The sequence below is a fragment of the Physcomitrium patens genome, chromosome 8 (genome assembly GCF_059467195.1).
Source record: "Physcomitrium patens ecotype Gransden chromosome 8, ASM5946719v1, whole genome shotgun sequence".
Classification (NCBI taxonomy): Eukaryota; Viridiplantae; Streptophyta; class Bryopsida; order Funariales; family Funariaceae; genus Physcomitrium; species Physcomitrium patens.
In genome coordinates this window covers 2,405,858-2,425,711 of record NC_143417.1, presented here as the reverse complement: position 1 = coordinate 2,425,711, position 19,854 = coordinate 2,405,858, and the positions used below count along the sequence as shown (strand labels likewise).

Below are 19,854 nucleotides of genomic sequence, written 5' to 3'. Positions count from 1 at the left end.
TAGTTCAAGAAAATAAGAACTGATACTCGAAGAGGACCAATTGCCAACTAGGATTGAAATCAGACCTTGAGATACAAAACCAAGCATCTATATTGTTTCTAGGATTCTTTTGCAAATTGAAGAGTAGGATTTTAGAGCAAACTTAAGAAGATATTTTTAAGTATTGGTTTCATATCATTTGAATTAATATTGAAATTTTGAAGGATTTTTAAAGTTAATAATATATTTGGTGGATTTGGATTTTAAGAAATAAAAACGAGTTTATAAATTTTAAGATTTTGTAAATTTCATAGCATGTGTATAAGTGAAAATTAGGAAGTTTTTTTTTTTTTACTTGTATATGAAAAATTTAAGATCAATTAAGTAATTAAATTAAAGCATATGACTATTTTTATGGCTTGTAGTCTTAAAAATTTGAGATTTAGGATTAATGAGTGATTATAAGATCTAATAATATTTTCTAATTGGATTAAAGTAAAATTTAGTGAAAATAATTAAGACTTAAATATCTAAACATAATCCAAATTTTGAAGCATTTGAAAGAATTAGCAAGGAAAAATTATTGTTGAAAGATCAATATTTAAATTGGAGAGGAAGGCGACCAACAACTAATATGTTTTGGATGTCGTTTTTGTAATTAATAAGTTTGATTTTTTTCAAATTTTACATATTTATTAATTACTTATTAATTGAAGTTTAAATAAAATTTTAATTAAGACCTATAATTCAATTCATATTTATTGAGGTTTCAAATAGCTACAATAATTGATTAAAATTTACTTTGAATGTTATTGAGGTTGTTTTAGATTTAGGATTTGATTAAAATTTAGTCTAAGATTAGGATTTAGAATTTTTTTAATATTTAATTAAAATTTGTGAAGTATTTGATTAAAATTTATTTAGGACTTAATAGAATATAATTAGAATTTAGAATTTTTTTGAAATTTGTCTGAGATTAGGATTTGATTAAGATTTTATTAGAATTTAGGATTTTATTGGGATATTTTTAAGGTTAGGATTTAAAATTTTATTAAGATTTGATTTAGAATTAAGATTAAGAATTTTCTTAATATTTAATTAGGAATTTTTTAAAGATTTGATTAAAATTTATTTAAGATTTTATTAGGATTTATTTAAAAATTTGATTGAAATTGATTTAGAATTTTTTAAAGATTTGTTGAGGATTATATTAGAATTTTATTAGGATTTAATTAGAATTTTTATTTTTATTATTTTTAAAATATTTTATTATTATATAAATTTCATTAAAGATTAATTTATGATTACTTTATGTTTTTTTTGTAGGTTCTTAATAATTCTTTTGGATTTAATTAAATGTTAATTAACATTGTCATAATTTAATTAATTTTTTTTAAGAGTCTATTAAAGTTGTTAGAATCATCTTATTTTAAGTTTTATTTTTTCTTCCAAAACTTTGTATCCAATGTATTTTCAAGTAGACTTCACGTAATATGACACTAATGTTGTATTGTAGTTTGGCTACTATATGAAAATAATGAATATATCTATTTAATATATAATTTATTATATAATATGGTGAGAGCCACGTTATTAGATTTTAATTAGTTATAAAATGTAGTTAGATTACTACTTTGAAGTAGTTAGTTTAAAAGGATTATTATTGAAGTTGATTTTATATTCATAATAATTTTATATATTTAGATCTATCTTTATTACACATTTCTAAATCTTGAAATCTTGTTTTATTTCTTTTATTTGGTATTTAGGGCACATACTATACAAAACTTATTAGAAAAAAGATTGGAGAAGGAATTTAATTTAAAAAGAGTAGTTAAGTCAATCATATGGATGAATGGAAATGAATGATGAAAATCTCGATTCTTATTGGCCAAATTCATCTCCAGTGGACTTCAAGGAGGCTGTCTAAGGCCTTGTGAGGAATTAGGATTATTTTATTGAGGCCACTTGAATTTAAGAGGCTAGAGTCAAAAAATTTAGATTTTTTGCTATGATTTTGGAGAAAATTTTGGATGATTTGGAGTTTCCATGAGAAAGATATAGAGGCTCAAAGTTAAAAAGTTGGTTTTATACCTATTGTCACTCTTTTGGACAAAATGCATGCATACAAAAAGTAATGAAGAATCCAAAATTAGAGTTGAAGTGAGCAATTTTTTGACTATATTTTATATATATATTTGTTAATAAATTCTAAGTTAGAATATATGAGATATAAGAAGTTGAAGTCAGCACTTGTAATCTAAGGGCAATAAGTGATCCGATTTATTAGTGGTTGTATTTCAAGCTATATCTTGAGTGATTTGATAAAATTTTAGCTAAAAATTTCTGAAAATATATATTATAATGTTATCAAACTTTATATATAAATTTTGTAATATTTGAATTTTGGATTTTTGAGATACAAAGAAAATAATATTTGGGTGCTTATAAATTAGGGTTTAGAGAACTTGCTAGGATTTATAAGATGCCATATGATTGATTGTTAGGGACATAGTCCTTAGACCTTTCTAGAGACAAGTTTCTAGAACCTTCTAGAAAGAAGTCTCTAGAAACTTCCAAAAGATTCCTTAAATATTCTCTTAGAATATTCTTCAAAGATTTCCTAAAGATTCTTTGAAGATTCCCTAAAGATTCCCTTAGAAGGCTCTAGAAGATTCTTAGAATATTCTAGTAGATTCTAGGAAGTTACTTGAGAAGCTTCCTAGCTCTTGGGTAGTTGCTCGAGAAGCTTCATAGTTCTTGGGAAGCTTCTTGATGTGCTTCCTTAGAACCATAGGCCAGTAGTATATATAGGAGTCGAGGCTGAAGAGTTCTTCAGTCTCGACAACGCATCTCTTGAAGCTCTAGCTCAATTCTCTTGGCGTTACTCTTGTACTCATCTGATAATCTAATTCTTGTCATTTCTTCTTGAACTTCTTGTTTAGATTTCTTGTTTGTATTTTTGGTCCGTGACAGTTTGTCGAGACTGCCTTTATCTTAATATCAGAGCTTAGTTCTTTGAGGCAGAGAGTGGACTACCCCTTTCCTTGGAGATACTTGAGCGTTCTAAGGGTTGCGGATTACCCTCTCTTGGACTGATATTAATTCCTTCTCTTTTTTTAGCATAGCTAGTAGAAAAGACTGTTAACATCGATTTCAGAGCTTTGCCTTCTTCATAGAGTGCGGATTACCCCTCTTCTCGAAAGCATTGAGGCATTTTTAGAGGTTGCGGATTACCCTCCTCTAAAACTGAAATCGTTTAGTGTTTTTCTTTTTTCTTTTCTCCGAGTAGGTTTTAGTGACAAGTAGTGCTACAATTTTCTCCAAGAGACTTAGCAATTTCTTCTTCTCTCAAAATTTTAATCCATCTATTCTCTAAATATGGAAGTAGACCAGGTCATAGACAGTGCATCTCCACAAGTAGACAATAGAGTGGCAACTCTTGCAGATCTTCAAGCTCTTATGAATAGTGTACGAAAGGAGATTGCATTTCTTCGCAATCCAAGTAAAGAACCTCAAATTGATCTAGTGACCGAAGAAGCTAGACGCGAAATTCATAGCCTACAACAAGAGATTATTCGACTGAGAGAAGCAAGACATGTGTCACATACGACCCCTATAGATACTTCAAGGATTAGTACAAAAGAACCAAAAGCGAGTATGCCAGATAAGTTTGACGGGACAAGAGCCAACTTTCGAGGTTTTGTGCAACAAGTACGGCTTTACCTACGCCTATACCCTTCTCGTTATCCGAATGGATTTACCCAGGTTGCTTTCATAGGTACTCTTCTATCAGGAAATGCTCGCTCTTGATTTGCTCCACTATTGGAGAAAGATTCTCCAATATTTTACGACCTAGAGGCTTTCATAGAGAGACTTACTGCTGCGTTTGGAGATAGCGATCGAGAAAGAGTGGCTGAAAGAAAGATACAAAATCTGCGACAAGGATCACGTTCTGCTGCAATCTGTGCTGCAGAATTTCAACAGCTTACATGTGATCTTCATTGGAATGATAAGGCGTTCATGACACGATTTGGATATGGACTGAGAGATGATGTCAAGAACTTATTGATTACCATGCCTAAAGCGGATACTTTAAAAGAACTTATATCTCAGGCAATTATTTGTGACAACCGCCTCTTTGAATTACGACAAGAAAGACGATCAGGCTGGAGAAATGATGGAGCATTTGCTACATTTTCAAAAGGTCCAGAGAATCACTCCACAGATCCTGAACCCATGCAAATTGATGCGGTACGTTTCAAACCCCTCACAGCTGAGGAAAGGAAGCGACGGTTTGAACAAAACTTGTGTTTATATTGCGGAGAAGCGGGCCATAAAGCTGTAGATTGTCGGAAGAAACAGAAGCCTCAAACAACAAGACTCAGGAGTACAAGCATGCAGGAAAACAAGGACGCCCAGCCACAATAGGGACCGTACGGCTGGACATCTCAACATCCAAAATTAATCAAGGTCCCTTTCTCTCAGCTCAACCTTCAGATTGTTTTATGGTACCTTTACATCTGGGTATTCAAGAACTACAAGTCGATGCTTTATTAGACTCGGGTGCATCCGCTTGCTTTATAGATGAAGAATTTGCCAAGCTTCACAATATTTCTCTTGTAAAGAAACTTAAGCCTGTCCATGTAGAAGTCATAGATGGACGACCATTGTCTTCGGGCAATGTTATTCATGAAACTAAACCATTGAAGGTACGTCTTGAAAACCATGAGAGCAATATTGTGTTTAATGTTATCAAGATCCCTTCATGTCCTATCATTTTGGGACTATCTTGGCTTGATAGATATAATCCATTGATAGATTGGAAGTTGCGGAAAGTGACATTTCCAACAAACTCCTTGAAGGTGGAATCTGCCAAGATAATGTCTAGAAACAAATCCTTGTTTATAGGTGCAAGGGCTTTCATGAAGGAAGCCAAGCAAAATACACCTCTTGTCATCTTCGCAACTCCGACTCGAGAAGATGCAACTCCGACTTTGGTTATTCCAAAGTAGTATGAAGAATTCAAAGATGTCTTTGAAAAGAAGAATGCTGATATGCTGCCAGAGCATCGACCCTATGACTGTGCCATTGAATTGCAAGAAGGAGCACAACCACCTTTTGGACCAATCTACAATTTGTCGCAGACGGAGTTGACTGAGTTGCGAAAGTACATTGACGAGAATCTAGCCAAGAACTTCATCCATCATTCGAAGTCGCCAACTGGGGCACCAATCTTATTTGTGAAGAAGAAAGATGGCTCACTACGGATGTGCGTGGACTATCGAGGTCTCAACAAGGTGACAAAAAAGAATCGCTACCCACTGCCTTTGATCTCTGATCTTCTAGAACAACTTGGGCGTGCAAGGATCTTTACAAAGATTGACCTAAGGGGAGCTTACAACCTTGTGCGAATTAAGGAAGGAGATGAATGGAAGACAGCTTTTCGAACAAGGTATGGCCATTTTGAATACAATGTCATGCCATTTGGCCTTACTAATGCTCCAGCGGTCTTTCAAGACATGATGAATGACATCTTTCGAGAGCATCTAGACGATTTTGTTGTCATCTATCTAGATGATATTTTGATATTTTCTAAGAACGAGGAAGAACATGAGAAGCACGTTTGTCTAGTACTCAAAAAACTACGGGAGCGAGGACTCTATGCCAAATTGGAGAAGTGCTTATTTCACCAAACTGAGATGGAGTTTTTGGGATTCATCGCAACTACGGAAGGATTGAAGATGGATCCAAAGAAGGTGGAAGCAATCATGTCTTGGGAAGTTCCGAAGACGGTTAGGGACGTACAATGTTTTCTTGGATTTGCTAACTACTATCGGATCTTCATCAAGAATTATTCTCAAGTTGCTGCCCCCCTCACTCGGTTAACGTGCAAGGACAAGCTCGAATGGGGACCTATCGCAGAAAAAGCATTTCAAGATTTGAAGATAGTATTTACTACAGCTCCAATCTTGGTACATCCGGACTTTACAAAGGCCTTTTATTTGGAGACAGATGCTTCGGATTTTGCTTTGGGAGCTGTACTTTCACAGATGGGCGTAGATGAGAAGCTCCATCCAGTTGCGTTCTATTCTCGAAAATTCTCTGCTGCTGAGATCAACTATGAGATCCACGATAAGAAACTCTTTGCTATAGTAGATTCTTTCCAAGAGTGGCGCCACTTTCTCGAAGGAACTGCACATCCAGTGAACGTATATACGGATCACAAGAATTTGGAGTATTTTATGTCGGCTTGGGTTTTGAATCGGCGTCAAGCTCGGTGGAGTATGTCGCTATCCAGGTTCGACTTTGTTATTACTTATCGGCCTGGGAAGCAACAAGGGTTGTCCGATGCATTATCAAGGAGATCATATCTTGCGCCAAAGGCTGGAGATGCAGCATTTGATCAACAGTGCACGACATTGTTGAAGCCAGAGAAATTTCGACTCAACGCAGCTATTGTACTAATTGATGCTGACTTCCTCGACCAGGTACGGGCCGCAACCATTGAAGATTCTCTAGCCCTTGATATCAAGCAACATGCTAGTGATGATAAATTCAAGATGGAAGGAGATCTAGTATATTTCGAAGAGCGGTTGTATATCCCAAAAGGGCCAACACGACTCCGAGTTCTTCAATCTCGTCATGACTTTTCAGCTGCAGGACATTTTGGATTCAATAAGACCTTGGAACTTATTTCCCGCGATTTCTGGTGGCCTCAAATGTGGAAGGGTGTGAAAGATTTTGTTGTATCTTGTGACATTTGTTCAAGATCTTAAAACCCTCGACATCGGCCTTATGGACTTCTACAGCCATTGCCTATTCCGCGCCGACCATGGTCTTCGATTTCCATGGACTTTATTACGGATCTACCACCATCGAATTCATTTGACAGCATTTTTGTTGTCGTAGATCGGCTTACAAAGATGGCACATTTTGTCCCTTGCAAGAAGACATCGTCAAGCGAAGACACAACAAGACTCTTTCTTGATAATGTGTATCGATATCATGGTCTACTAGATGATATCGTATCGGATCGAGGAACCCAGTTTGTGTCAAAGTTTTGGAAATCTCTTTTTGAGATATTGAAGGTGGATATCAAGCTTTCTTCGGCATTTCATCCTCAAATGGACGGCCAAACAAAACGAGTGAATCAAGTTTTAGAGCAATATTTACGTTGCACCATCAACTATCAACAAGATGATTGGGCCGCATATCTACCGCTAGCCGAGTTCGCATATAACAACACCATTCATGCGTCAACTCAACAAACGCCATTCTTTTCCAATTATGGATACCATCCGAAGCTTGACTTATGGAGTTCGTCAACGATTAACAATCCGACAGCTGAAGGATTGGTGAAGGAGCTTTCGCAACTTCAAACTATATTGAAGCTTCAATTGCAAATTGCCCAAGAATCTTACAAGGCGTCCGCGGACAAATTTCGGAATGAGGCACCTAAATTCACGATTGGAGACAAAGTTTGGCTACTTCGACGAAATATTAAGACCAAGCGGCCATGTGACAAATTGGACTATCGGAGATTGGGACCATTTGTTATCCAGAAGCAGATCAATCCTGTAGCGTATCGTCTAGAGTTACCAGCTACTATGAAGGTACATCCTGTCTTTCATGTTTCTTTGTTGGAGCCTTATCGAGAATCGTCTTTTCCTGGAAGAGTACAATGTCCACCACCTAACATAGAAATAGAGAACCACGAAGAATACGAGGTGGAAAAGGTCCTGGATTCACGGCAAAGACGGGGTAAATTAGAATACTTTGTGCATTGGAGCGGTTACGATATTAATGAACGAACATGGGAGCCGGCCGAAAATCTCGCGAATGCGCCACAAAAAGTACAGGAGTTTCATCAACGATATCTTGAGAAACCCAAGCCGGTTCGACGATAGCTTCTTACTGAAGCTTGCTCATCCAGAAAACAGAAAAGAGGAGAGAGCACCACCAAAATCCATAGTTGATGTAGTCATTCTCTCCAAGATGGCGTAGAACTTTGTTAGTAGCCCAAGTTTGTTCTTATTGTTTTAGCCTTTGAATATGGATAGCCAAGATACTACACTTGTCATGTCATCTCAAGCAACTAGCTCACGAAGACGACCGCGAGATGAAGAACCGCCTGCACCACGACAACGTCGAAGGATTCCGAGCAACAGATCGCTGGTGATTGTATTTGAGGTCGAGCCTGCCTACAATGGTCAGCCAGAAGGAGTGTTTGGAGGACAATTTCACAATGAAGACACGGAGGTTCATGCTTGGTCAGAAGTTGAAGGCGTGGGCCACTACCGTTGGCTTCAAGGACCATTGAATCACTTGCCTCGTGAACAACAATTGGAGTTCATAGCAGAGGTTATGCGACAGATCTTCATTTTCTTGCGTTGGTATTGACTGACGATAACATTGCTTCTCGGAGACCTCGAAGCTAAAGGAGGAGGTGATGTTAGGGACATAGTCTTTAGACCTTTCTAGAGACGAGTTTCTAGAACCTTCTAGAAAGAAGTCTCTAGAAACTTCCAAAAGATTCCTTAAATATTTTCTTAGAATATTCTTCAAAGATTCCTTAAAGATTCTTTGAAGATTCCCTAAAGATTCCCTTAGAAGGCTCTAGAAGATTCTTAGAATATTCTAGTAGATTCTAGGAAGTTACTTGAGAAGCTTCCTAGCTCTTGGGTAGTTGCTCGAGAAGCTTCATAGTTCTTGGGAAGCTTCTTGATGTGCTTCCTTAGAACCATAGGCCAGTAGTATATATAGGAGTCGAGGCTAAAGAGTTCTTCAGTCTCGACAACGCATCTCTTGAAGCTCTAGCTCAATTCTCTTGGCGTTACTCTTGTACTCATCTGATAATCTAATTCTTGTCATTTCTTCTTGAACTTCTTGTTTAGATTTCTTGTTTGTATTTTTGGTCCGTGACATTGATAGTAGATTTACAATTCATTTTTTTTTTATGGTAAAGCATAAAAGAAAGTCTAAATTATCTAGAAATTTAAGAAAAAATTAAAAAATAGATTAAAAGATATAAATTTTTAAAGTTTAGAAAAAAAAAATCTTTGTGGAAGAAAAACATTTTGAAAAGATTTTGGTACAATTTGGATATTTTATGCAAAGTAAAGTGGATTTTTGAGATCCAAGACATCATATACTTGTTAAAAATGGAGATAGAGAGCTATAAAAAAATTATGATATAAAGATGGATTTTTAAGATGGACATTATAGATTTTTTTTGAGCTTAATCAAATCAAGCTTATCAACAAATAATTTAATCATAAGTTGGTATAGCAAAGGATTTTAGGACATTTCTAGATATTTTAGAAAGCCTTTTGTATGAAGCTATTTAAATATAAAAGAGTTTTATTAATAGAATATCTTTTAATATCATTATATTTATTTAGCTTTTATAATAAGAATATATATCATATTGGAACTTATCCAATAAGTTAAAGCTAAATTCTCTACATCTAGGTATCCAATGTATTTTAAAATAGAAAATCATGCCATATGACACTGCTATTGTATTATATGTATTCTTGCTTAAGAATGCATCAAGTACCTAGCTGTGGAAGGTAAGTAACAATGGAACAATAATTCTACTAAGTTTAATAGAGCCTTAAATAAACTTCAAGTAATTCCTAATAATCTAATCAAACTATAATCTATCCAAATAAATTTAAAAGATGTTATAAAAGAAATATAAAGAATTTTAAAAAATATTCAAAATAAAAATTCTAATGTAATTCTAATTATAACCTTTATTAAATCTTAACCAAATCCTAGCTGAAATCCTAATGAAACTCCAATAAAATCCTAAATCTTAAAGAAATCCTATATAAGTTCTAAACCAAATCCTAAGCAAACTCTCATCCTAACCAAATCCTAGACCAAATCCTAAACCAAATCCTAATCAAATCTTAGATCTTAAATAAATTCTTAACAAATCCTATAGCAAAATGGAACATCAAAAACTAATGATCAAACTATTGATATCAATTCAAAACTTGAACACTTCTTAATGTCTTAATTAGAAACAAGCACAAGAAAAATGATATCAATCGTACTTATTAATTTAAAGAAATACAAGATAATCCAATTGAGTGTTGAATGGCCTCTTATTCCAATGAAAATGCTAAACTTCTTATCCAAATATCTCCTTATTGAACCATTGATTTGATTTTAAATTTCACTTAAATATTGAAAATTAAGTCTAGTATCTATATAAATTTTTTTCACTTCAATCCAATTGACAAATTACTAAAGATCTTAGAAATACTCACTAATCCTAAAATTCCAATTTTTGAGATCTCAACCCACAAAAACCTTCACACACTTTGATCCAAGTCTTTGATTGACCTCAAAATTTGCACACACATTCACAACTAGCACACCAAAACACTGCCCAAAATTCATCTATACAACACTACAAAACTTAAGAAATCTTCAAATTTGTAAATACATTTTTATTTTTTAAAATCTAAACCAACCAAGAATATTATTAACTTTGAAAATCCCTCAATAACTCAATATTGATTGAATTGACATAAATCCAATGCTAAAAAATCTCTCCTCAAATCTATTCTCAAATTCTACTCTCCAATCTACCAAAAAACTCTTGCATCACTATTGGTGCTTGGTTTTGTGCCTTGGGGTCTGATTTTGATCCAGGTTGACAACCAATCCTCTCCAAGTATCAATTCTTGGTTTTTAATGGTAACTTTTGCTGAAATGTACTCTTACATCCTTCCTACACATGCTTATGTCATTTATTTTTCCAATCTACTTTGTTTTGCCTTATTTATGGCCCTACAAAGTAAGTAGAAGTCCATTTTGCAAAAAGGCAGCATTGATACTTTTTAGTTTTACTACCTTTTTGACTATTATCTATATTTCTAGGATAATTTGCTAAAATATTTTAAAATAATATCTTCTATAATATAATGTTTTCTTCTCTCTTTCATTCATTAGTCGTATTACATGACAATATTGCTCTTCTTTGAGTATTAATACTTGATTTCTTAAGGTAATTTCTACTACAAACAAGTCTTAACTTTCTCCTAAAGATCCCATAGGATTATTTTTTTCTTATCAACTTTAATTTGTCTTATTTATAGCCATACAAAGTAAATAAAAGCCTTTCTTACAAAAAAAACAACAATAACATTAAAAAATTTTATTATATCCCCAACTATTATCATGTTTTGTTACTATATCTTTTAACTATGTTCTTCTATAATAGAACTCATATTTTTATCTTTCACCATATAATTATGTCATAACATAAAAATATTGTTTGCATACAACATAACAATGTTACGACATATATGCAAGTGTAGTAGCTCTTCGCTCTCACATTACTTACATGTGGTATAGGAATATCATGGTGTATATGTAAGTGTAAATTTGAGCAATTTGAAGTAAGGAAAAAACACATGATTGAGAGGGGGTCACAATGAGGGCAAAGTGAAGTAAACAAGAGAAGAGGGTATAAATATTTATACAAAATTTTAGACTTTTTATCATTACATCTATAAATAATTCTATATTGATTGGTTCTCTCCAATTTGTAATCTATACTTGTAGAAGGTCTAAGTAGATCAAAAAATAATGAAGATAGAAAATAGCATATATACCTATTTATATATTTACTTTTCTTTTCTTCTAAATGTTGTTTCTTATTTCCAAAATGATTTATTAAACAAATTTGTGCATAATAATCTAATGATGAACATATTTAGGAAAAATCTATAAATATTGACATCTTTTTTCTTTCATAAATTCCTTACAAAAAATATCACAATATAAATATATATATATATATATATATATACACACAATATTAATGTCACTATTTGAAAGAAAAGCTGAAATAAAAAAAAGAAATCAAGAGAATCCATTGATCATTTTTAAAACACTTATTATCATTCCATAACTTTGGAGTGAGAATTAATAAAAGAAAAAAAATGTTTTAATTTTTCTTTTAAAAAATAGACACATATCAAATTTAATAACACTCACATAAATTTTGAGGCACATGATAAACCACATTCCTTAGAATCAAACCACATCCTTGCCAGTTTACACTAACATTGATTAGCAATCGGTCTGTCAAAAACGGTCATGAGGGACCTTTTCTTCAAGAAACGGTACACAATGGACTCTTGGTGGTGATAAATTGAAGGAAATAAAAGATAAACCCATGAAGAAAAGATGAGAAACCCTAATAAGCTGAGGAAGCTGTTGTTGCAGAAAGAGATGTGGACGCTGCCTTTGCAGTATGTGTGTGTGTGTGTCAATGCCTCGTCCGCACCATCTTGATGACAGATGTGTAGAACTGTGAGTTGGGTAAGTTTGTGGGGTCTAGGATCGGTACTCTGCTGGAAGATTCTCCGCAAATTGTGGTATTTCCAGTGCCTTTAATAGCACGGCCATGCACTGAGGGGGGGATCCACTCATTCTGCTCAATTGTATCATCTGCGGTGGATTGATATATGTATTGGACGATGGTTGTGAACGGCAACTGTGTCCATCGACTCCGCTTCATGAGTTGTCATGCAATCCGGTCCTGCAAGTCCATCCGTGTTTTCACGCAATCAGTTCCGGTATCTGGACCCATCCGGTAGCTTCTCACACAGCTTCCTAATCTAACTTTCAATTGTGTGCTCCATCTTTGCATCTTTTTTTTTTTGTATTTTTTCAGTGTTAGCTGCGTTGGTTAGACATCATTCTAGAATTGGCTCGGTGGCTTTCATGTACCATCTTCATAACCTAGATTGCCTTTTTCAACGAAGTTACTGAAACCGTGCTTGGTGTTTGAATTTGAGTTTCAGATAGATAGATAGTCTTGTCGATTTTCCCTGTCATTTGGATTTCAGCCATGGTTTTGATGCTTGTGGCGAGGAAAATTTTTGAGGTTCATGCCCATGAATGGGTCTTGGCTTGTCTTGTGTGAAGAGCTGTTGTCGACTGGAATTCAACTCTAATTTGGACATTGTTCTTGTTTGTTTCTGTTTTTTTCTTGCGAAATATGTCCTGTTCTGTCGTTCCGGGTGGTCTATTTCGCGGAGCACAATCCTGTGACCATCTATGTCATCTTCTAGTGGTCAGAAATTGAAGGTCTTTGTTCTTTCTCTGCGGTTCTTACCTGTCATCATCTGCTTAGATGTTGGTTTTCTTCGTTGCAGGATTTCAATTTCAACGTCAGGTATGGCAGAGGGCCACTCCCAGCAATCAATGGCTAGCGAAGTGCATCCGTTGGCAGCTTCAGGCTTCAATGCTGATCAGAGAATTTATGAATCGGCTCGACCAAGCTACCCAGCAGCTGTGTTAAAGATGGTGAAGGAAGAAATTGTGGTTCCTCTTGGTAACCCCACCACAGCCTCGAGTCTCTCGGTGCTGGATCTAGCCGCGGGTACCGGAAAGTGGACGCGACTAATTCTTCCTTTAGGCATTGGTCAGATTGTTGCTGTTGAGCCCTCTCCTGGCATGCGCCGCGAGTTTCAGCTCGTTTGTCCTAACGTTACCATCCTCGACGGCTCGGGTACTGCTATTCCACTGCCAGATGCAAGCGTGGATGTCATCTTCATCGCACAGGTATGGATCCGAGCTCTTTTCTGATTTGAAAGGTATTCACGGTGATTGGAGGGCATTTGGGACACAATAATCTAGGGTTTCCAAGACACTGGCTGATGTGTTTGTGTCGATCTTCATCGTCAGGCATTTCACTGGTTCGCAAACGTTGATGCATTGACCGAGATGCACCGCGTGTTGAAACCGGAAGGAACAGTTGTCATGATTTGGAACCTGGAAGACATGAGGACTTCCTGGGTTGCAAGGTTACGTGGTGCCTATGAGAAACACGAAGCTGGTAGTCCTCAGTACAGATTAGGGCTGTGGCGGAGACCCTTTGTAGAGCCAGATATGGCGAAGGTGGTGTCAAAAATGTTCCATTTACCATTTCATGAACGGCAAGTCAGCCACTCTGTGTCGAACACGAAAGATGATGTGTGGCAACGCGTCCTCAGCAAGAGTTACGTTGCAGTTCTCAGCGCTGAGCAGAAGGAAGAGCTGAAGAAAGAAGTGGACCATATTTTGTCAGCAGAGGATGTACACTGGGATAATGGAGAGGGTACCGAAAAAGTGGTGCAGTATCCTTATACAACTGATGTCGTATGGTTCAAGAAGCTCTCGTCAGACGTTTTACCTCAAAATGCGAGTGCCTTCACCCCCTTTTTTTATGAAAAAGGCTTCGAACCCTATGTCACTTGATCCTGCAAGTCGCCGTGGCGTTTCCTTTGACCATCTCCAGTGCAGAGTTGGACAAAATTATCGGAACTGAACAGGTTCAGCTTTGGTTTTTCATGAGTCCAGAGTCAGCATTGTTTTTTGGATCCAGCATCGCACTGTTTTAGTGCGAGGCACATTGATTTGTCCATTCTGTGAATTTCTAATTCAATTATGTCCTTACAAGTCATTCATTCTACATTTTGGCTGCTTGGTACGATGCTTATGTGGTCTTACGTGCTGCAACCTATTGTGGATATCTTTCCTCGCAGTTGTAGATTGAATGCGATGCTTTGGGATTTGCGCGCATTCAAGCATTGATGCAGTCTTCCTAATTGACTTCTGTGGGGAAATATTTGTGGGAGAGTTCAGGTGGAGACAATCTCGACTCCTCTTCAAGAATCGAAGAAATACGCCAGGGTAATCCGCGCTTGAGTTCTGGTCACAGTTTCTCGGTGTAAAACGACCTTATAAAATGCATCTGTTAACACCTGCATTCAAAAGCAATCAGCGAACTACATCGCATAATTTTTTTATTCTAGAAATCTTCGCATCAAATTTTAAGGTGTGGCAAGCGCGTAATTGACCTCAGTGGGATAAAAACATCAACCGGTTAATCGTAATGCGTCACTGACGTTGATGCCTACACCGTCAAGTCGCGAACTTGCGGTGACCCAGTTACCATCATTCTGTGCATGAGATCTACCGAAATCAACCTGGTGCGACATACCAACAAATGAAAGTCTGCGTGCAGACCTCCAAGCACATCCTCCTCGATGACACCCATCAGCTACAGTGAGATGCTCCACCTTGTCGTTGTATTCTCGGATTGGATCACTGCTGTCATGTCCCACTGAAGTCGGCATATGTGCTGCGGAGATCGGCATGGCACAAACATGAAGAATGCAGCGATTTCATGCAAATTTGAAGGTGAGTTTCACTAACAGATTAGCAGAAGACTATGTTGCCCCGCTAGAATTTATCCATGCTGAAGTGGGTGATCATTGGGAGGAGGTGGAGATAACTCATATTAAAACAGGGAGATAAAAAGTTGTCACTAACAAAGATTGCCAACTAAAATTAGACCTAGTTATACACATATACTTATATTAGTTTAACAGAAGTACAAAAAGTATTTGAGAGTACATTTTAGTGTATAGATTTCATCATTTCTATTATCTTCTACAATGTTACTACAATTACCATCATTCTAATGAAAGCTCATGTTGGCATCAAAAAGCATTCTATGACTGCATAATTGTAGTAGTTGTGGTACAAGTGTACATAAGTATTTTCAACTATTTACTAAAAATAGTATTTAACATATGTTTATATTATCTCAATTGTATATAATTTTTTCCAAAGTGTAGAATATCACCAATATTGGTTTTGAGGTATATCTATATATGTTTATGTGTATGTATATGTAGGAAGTTATTAAAGCCACATCTTTCTTTGCCATCTCATGAATGATTCCATGTCTATTTTTTGTTCTCATCTCTTGTTTTTGTCCCTCATTCCCATCCTTCATTTTCATCCCTTATTTCTAATCCTTTTGTTCATTTTCCATGTTTTAAGCGTGGAATAGGCCCCACTTTATACTCCTTCTTTCCTTCCTCCTCTATTTGCAAAATACCCAACATTTGTAATTCATTTGTGCTCAAATAGGAATTAGTAGGAAATACTTTTATAGATATTGGTTGCTCAAAATATGTGTAATGAAAAAAAATACAAAAAATACAAAAAAACAATAAGAAAATTATTGATATTGTTACTTGGATGATTTGGATAGTATTACAACATTGTTAAGTGTTAACACAACTATATGGTAAAAAATAAAAATATAGATGTTATTATAGAAGAGCCTAGTAGAAAGATGTAGTAGAAAAATAAGAATAAATCATAGAAAGATAGTAAAAAGTTTAGTCTTAATGCTGCCTTTTGTAGAAAGAGCTTCTATTTACATTGTAGGAGCATAAAAGCCTCAAATCAAAATAAATAAAATAAATAAATAATATAAATATCTTTAAAAGAGTGTTAAAAATAGTTTTATGCAAAAATTACCTCAAATTACCAAAAATTGATACTTGAAGAGGATAGGTTATGAACTTGGATCAAAATCAGATCCTAAGGCATAAAACTGCACATCTATGGTAATTCAAAGGTTCTTTTGCAAATCAAGATAGGATTTTGAGCGTAGACTTGAAAAGAGATTTTTGAGAGTTGGTTTCATGTCATTTGAATTAATATTGAGGTTTTGAGAGATTTTGAAAGTTAGTAATGTATTTGGTAGGTTTGGATTTTGAGAAATAAGAATAATTTTATAAATTTCAGGATTTTGTGAGTTTTATAGCATATTTACAAGTCGAAATTTGAAATTTTGTTATTGTACTTGTTGTAAATGTGTGTGAAAATTTTGAAATCAATTAAGTAGTTAGATTGAAGCATATGAGAGTTTTGTGGGTTATGGTCTCAAAAATTGGGATTTAAAAGATTGGTGAGGTTTTTAAGATATCTGCCAATCTGCAAGTTGGATTGAAATACAATTTTGCTCAAAAGAAGCTAACTTGACTTCCAACAATTGTGAAAAATTTACAACTAATTGAATTGTGAAATAAGAGATTGTGGCTTGAGAATATTGACATTAAGATTAGAGAAGGAGGTTAACCAATATTTGAGCAAAGTTTAGGGATTATTGTCTATTTCTTATGTATGATTTTTTTCTAATTTGTTTTACTTGTTGCTAACTTAGTTGTTGCAAAGTTTACAAATTTGAGTCAAAATCAATAATTCAATTAATAGTTATTAAATTTTCAATTTGTTATAGGATTTATTAAGAGTTTATTTAAGATTTAGGATTTGATTAAGGATTGATGAGGATTGATTTAGGATCTAGGATTTGATTAGAATTTTTTAAGAGTTGTTTTAGAATTTAATTAGGATTTAAGGTTTATTAGGGTTTCATTAGATTTGATCTAGGATTTAGAATTTGCTACAATTTCATTAGATTTTATCTAGGGTTTAGGATTTTGCTAGGATTTCATTAGAGTTTGGTTGGAATTTAAAATTTTATTAGAATTTGATCTAGGATTTGATTAAGATTTATTAGAATTTCAATTAGGATTTTTTCTAAGATTTTATTAGGATTAATTAGGATTTTAATTAGGATTCAATTAGAATTTGATCTAAGATTTGGTTAAGATTTATTAAGATATTAATTAAGATTAAATTAAGATTTTATTAGGATTAATTTAGGATTTATTTAAGATTTCTATTTTTATTATTTAAAACAATTATTTTTTATTTATTTTATTTTTTATTATAATATTTTTTAAAAATTATTATTATATATTTTTAAGGATTTCTTTATTATATTTCTTTGAGATTAATTTATGAGTTCTTTGTATTTTTTTATAACTTCTTTTAAATTTACTTTGAATTGGTTAAAGTTTGATCAGGATTATTAAGGATAACTTAAAGTTTATTTAAGACTCCATTAGACTTAGTAGGATTATTGTTATATTTCTACTTTCCTTCTACAATTATATGCTTGATGTATTCTCAAGCAAGAATACATGTAATATGACAACATTAAAAAAACAAGGCATGGTGCAATGATTTTATAATTAAAACTATTGATAATACATGCATGGGATTTAACAATGGAAGCATGATTTATCTAAAAATTTCTTTCATTGTATTTATTTCACTTAAAACTATCTCATTTTATAAAAAATAATAGAAATCCACCATTGTGTTGAATATAACTTTGAAACAATCATCCTCAAAAGTGAGTTTCTATCACTAAAGATTTGTCTTGGCCCACAAAAATTCATAGATTTTCTTTTCTTTCATCTAAGCATAAAATTCGGTTAAAATAAAAGCAATGAAGTTGGCTTTTGAAAGACATCATTCAATATTTTTTTAAATGCTAAAAGTAAACTTAATATTCAATTTTTAGTTAAATTTTTGCACAAAAAAAATGTTATTAAAATGATCATTGTTTTCAAAAAAACAATCTATGGCTTTTAAATCAAAAATTACAAATTAAATGTTTTTTATTTTAATAAACCATCATATGAAGGATTAAATATATCCAAAGTAAGTCAATAGTGTATTTGTTGAAATAAATTCGATTGTTTTTTATAAACGTATAGACTTTTGTACCTTTGTATTCAAAAATATAACCTTTTAAAGTAATATTATTATTGCTTAAACAAAATGAATGATATTAAATTTATTTGTGAAATTGTGATGCATGTATAGATGTATATATTATATCAACAAATACATACATACATACAAATATATATATATATATATATATATATATGAAATGGTAATGTCAAGTGATACAATTATTATAAATTCAGATAGAAAATAAAAATGTATACATTATGTATATAAATACATATAGAAGTCAAAACATATTACTTTTATGATATATCATTTATTTGTATGTTTATTTATTTATTTGAAATATTATAGTCTCAATGTTTAAAAATTTGATTTATTTGAATTTATATGTGTATATGTGTTTTTTCTTTTTTCTTTTATAATTCACATCAACAACAAATAATAATAATAAAATAAAGATATCTGATAAATAATTTAAAAATATTTCTAACAATTGCTCAAAAATACTTTAAAGTGTCTTTAAAATATTGGAGCTTGTATGAAAGCTTCTATACAAGCTTCAATACCAATATTCAAGCTATGATAAAACTTCTACAAGGTTGTCTAACATAACTTTATAAACCAAATTAATACTTAAAACATTCTAATGTTTGCACAAATGGATTTTGCAGGTTGGCTATTTCTCAAATGGAGAAAGAAAAAGGAAGGGAGTATAAAGCAAGGCCCGTCCCAAGCTAGAAACAAGAATAGGAACAAGAAGGCCTGAAATGGGAATATGAATAAAGAGGCTAGGAATGAAGGATGGAAACATGGGATTGGAAATGGAAGATAGAAATAGGACCTATGAGATAGCAAAGAGAAGTGTGGCTTTATCAATTCATATATATATATATATATATATATAGATAATTTTAAAAAATAAAAAATTTAAATATTATTAAAATTTATTTTTTTCAAAATATTTATAAAATATTATTTAATTTTAATTTTATAAAATAATTTTATTAGATATTTATTTTTGAATAATTAGAAAATTTTATTAAAATATAATATAATTAATTTATGTTTTAAAAGTATTATTTTTTATATTAAAAAAAAACCTTAAAAATCCTTTTTGATATTAATAATATGCATGAAGTTGATAAGAAGTATCTCAATTTTACTATTATTTGATTTAAAATTAATAAAGTTATAAATAAATAAATAAATAAATGGATAATATTTTAAGATGAATATATATACACAAAGACCACTATTTTTATTATTATTATTATATATATATATATATATATAGATAAGACTTATTTATTTATTGTTTTAATTATTTTTCATATGGTTACACTTCATGTTGTCATAATGGAAAGAATTTTACATCAAGAAAGCATTGGACTTTTGATTGACATTAATTACTCAAACAAGTTGTAAATTTATAAAATACAAATCTTATTTATA

At 33.0% G+C, this 19,854-nt stretch overlaps 1 protein-coding gene across 7 annotated transcripts; it reads left to right on the top strand.

Annotated features, from left to right (window-relative positions):
- The first annotated feature begins 12,215 nt into the window (after positions 1-12,215).
- On the top strand, positions 12,216-15,523 carry LOC112291344 (putative methyltransferase-like C25B8.10). Of its 7 annotated transcripts, none has more exons than XR_016504382.1 (4): positions 12,216-12,601; positions 13,167-13,575; positions 13,699-14,324; positions 14,638-15,523. XR_016504382.1 is itself a non-coding variant. In XM_090252329.1 (3 exons), exons 1-3 carry the CDS (start codon positions 12,535-12,537, stop codon positions 14,248-14,250), a joined length of 1,011 nt encoding a protein of 336 aa, XP_090108455.1. In that variant the 5' UTR covers positions 12,216-12,534; the 3' UTR covers positions 14,251-15,523. The 7 variants fall into 7 exon arrangements, 4 of the variants coding, with proteins under 4 accessions (XP_090108455.1, XP_024394374.1, XP_090108456.1 ...); XR_016504383.1 differs by having other exon boundaries at positions 12,272-12,584; XR_016504384.1 differs by having other exon boundaries at positions 12,601-12,734.
- Positions 15,524-19,854: the final 4,331 nt, after the last annotated feature.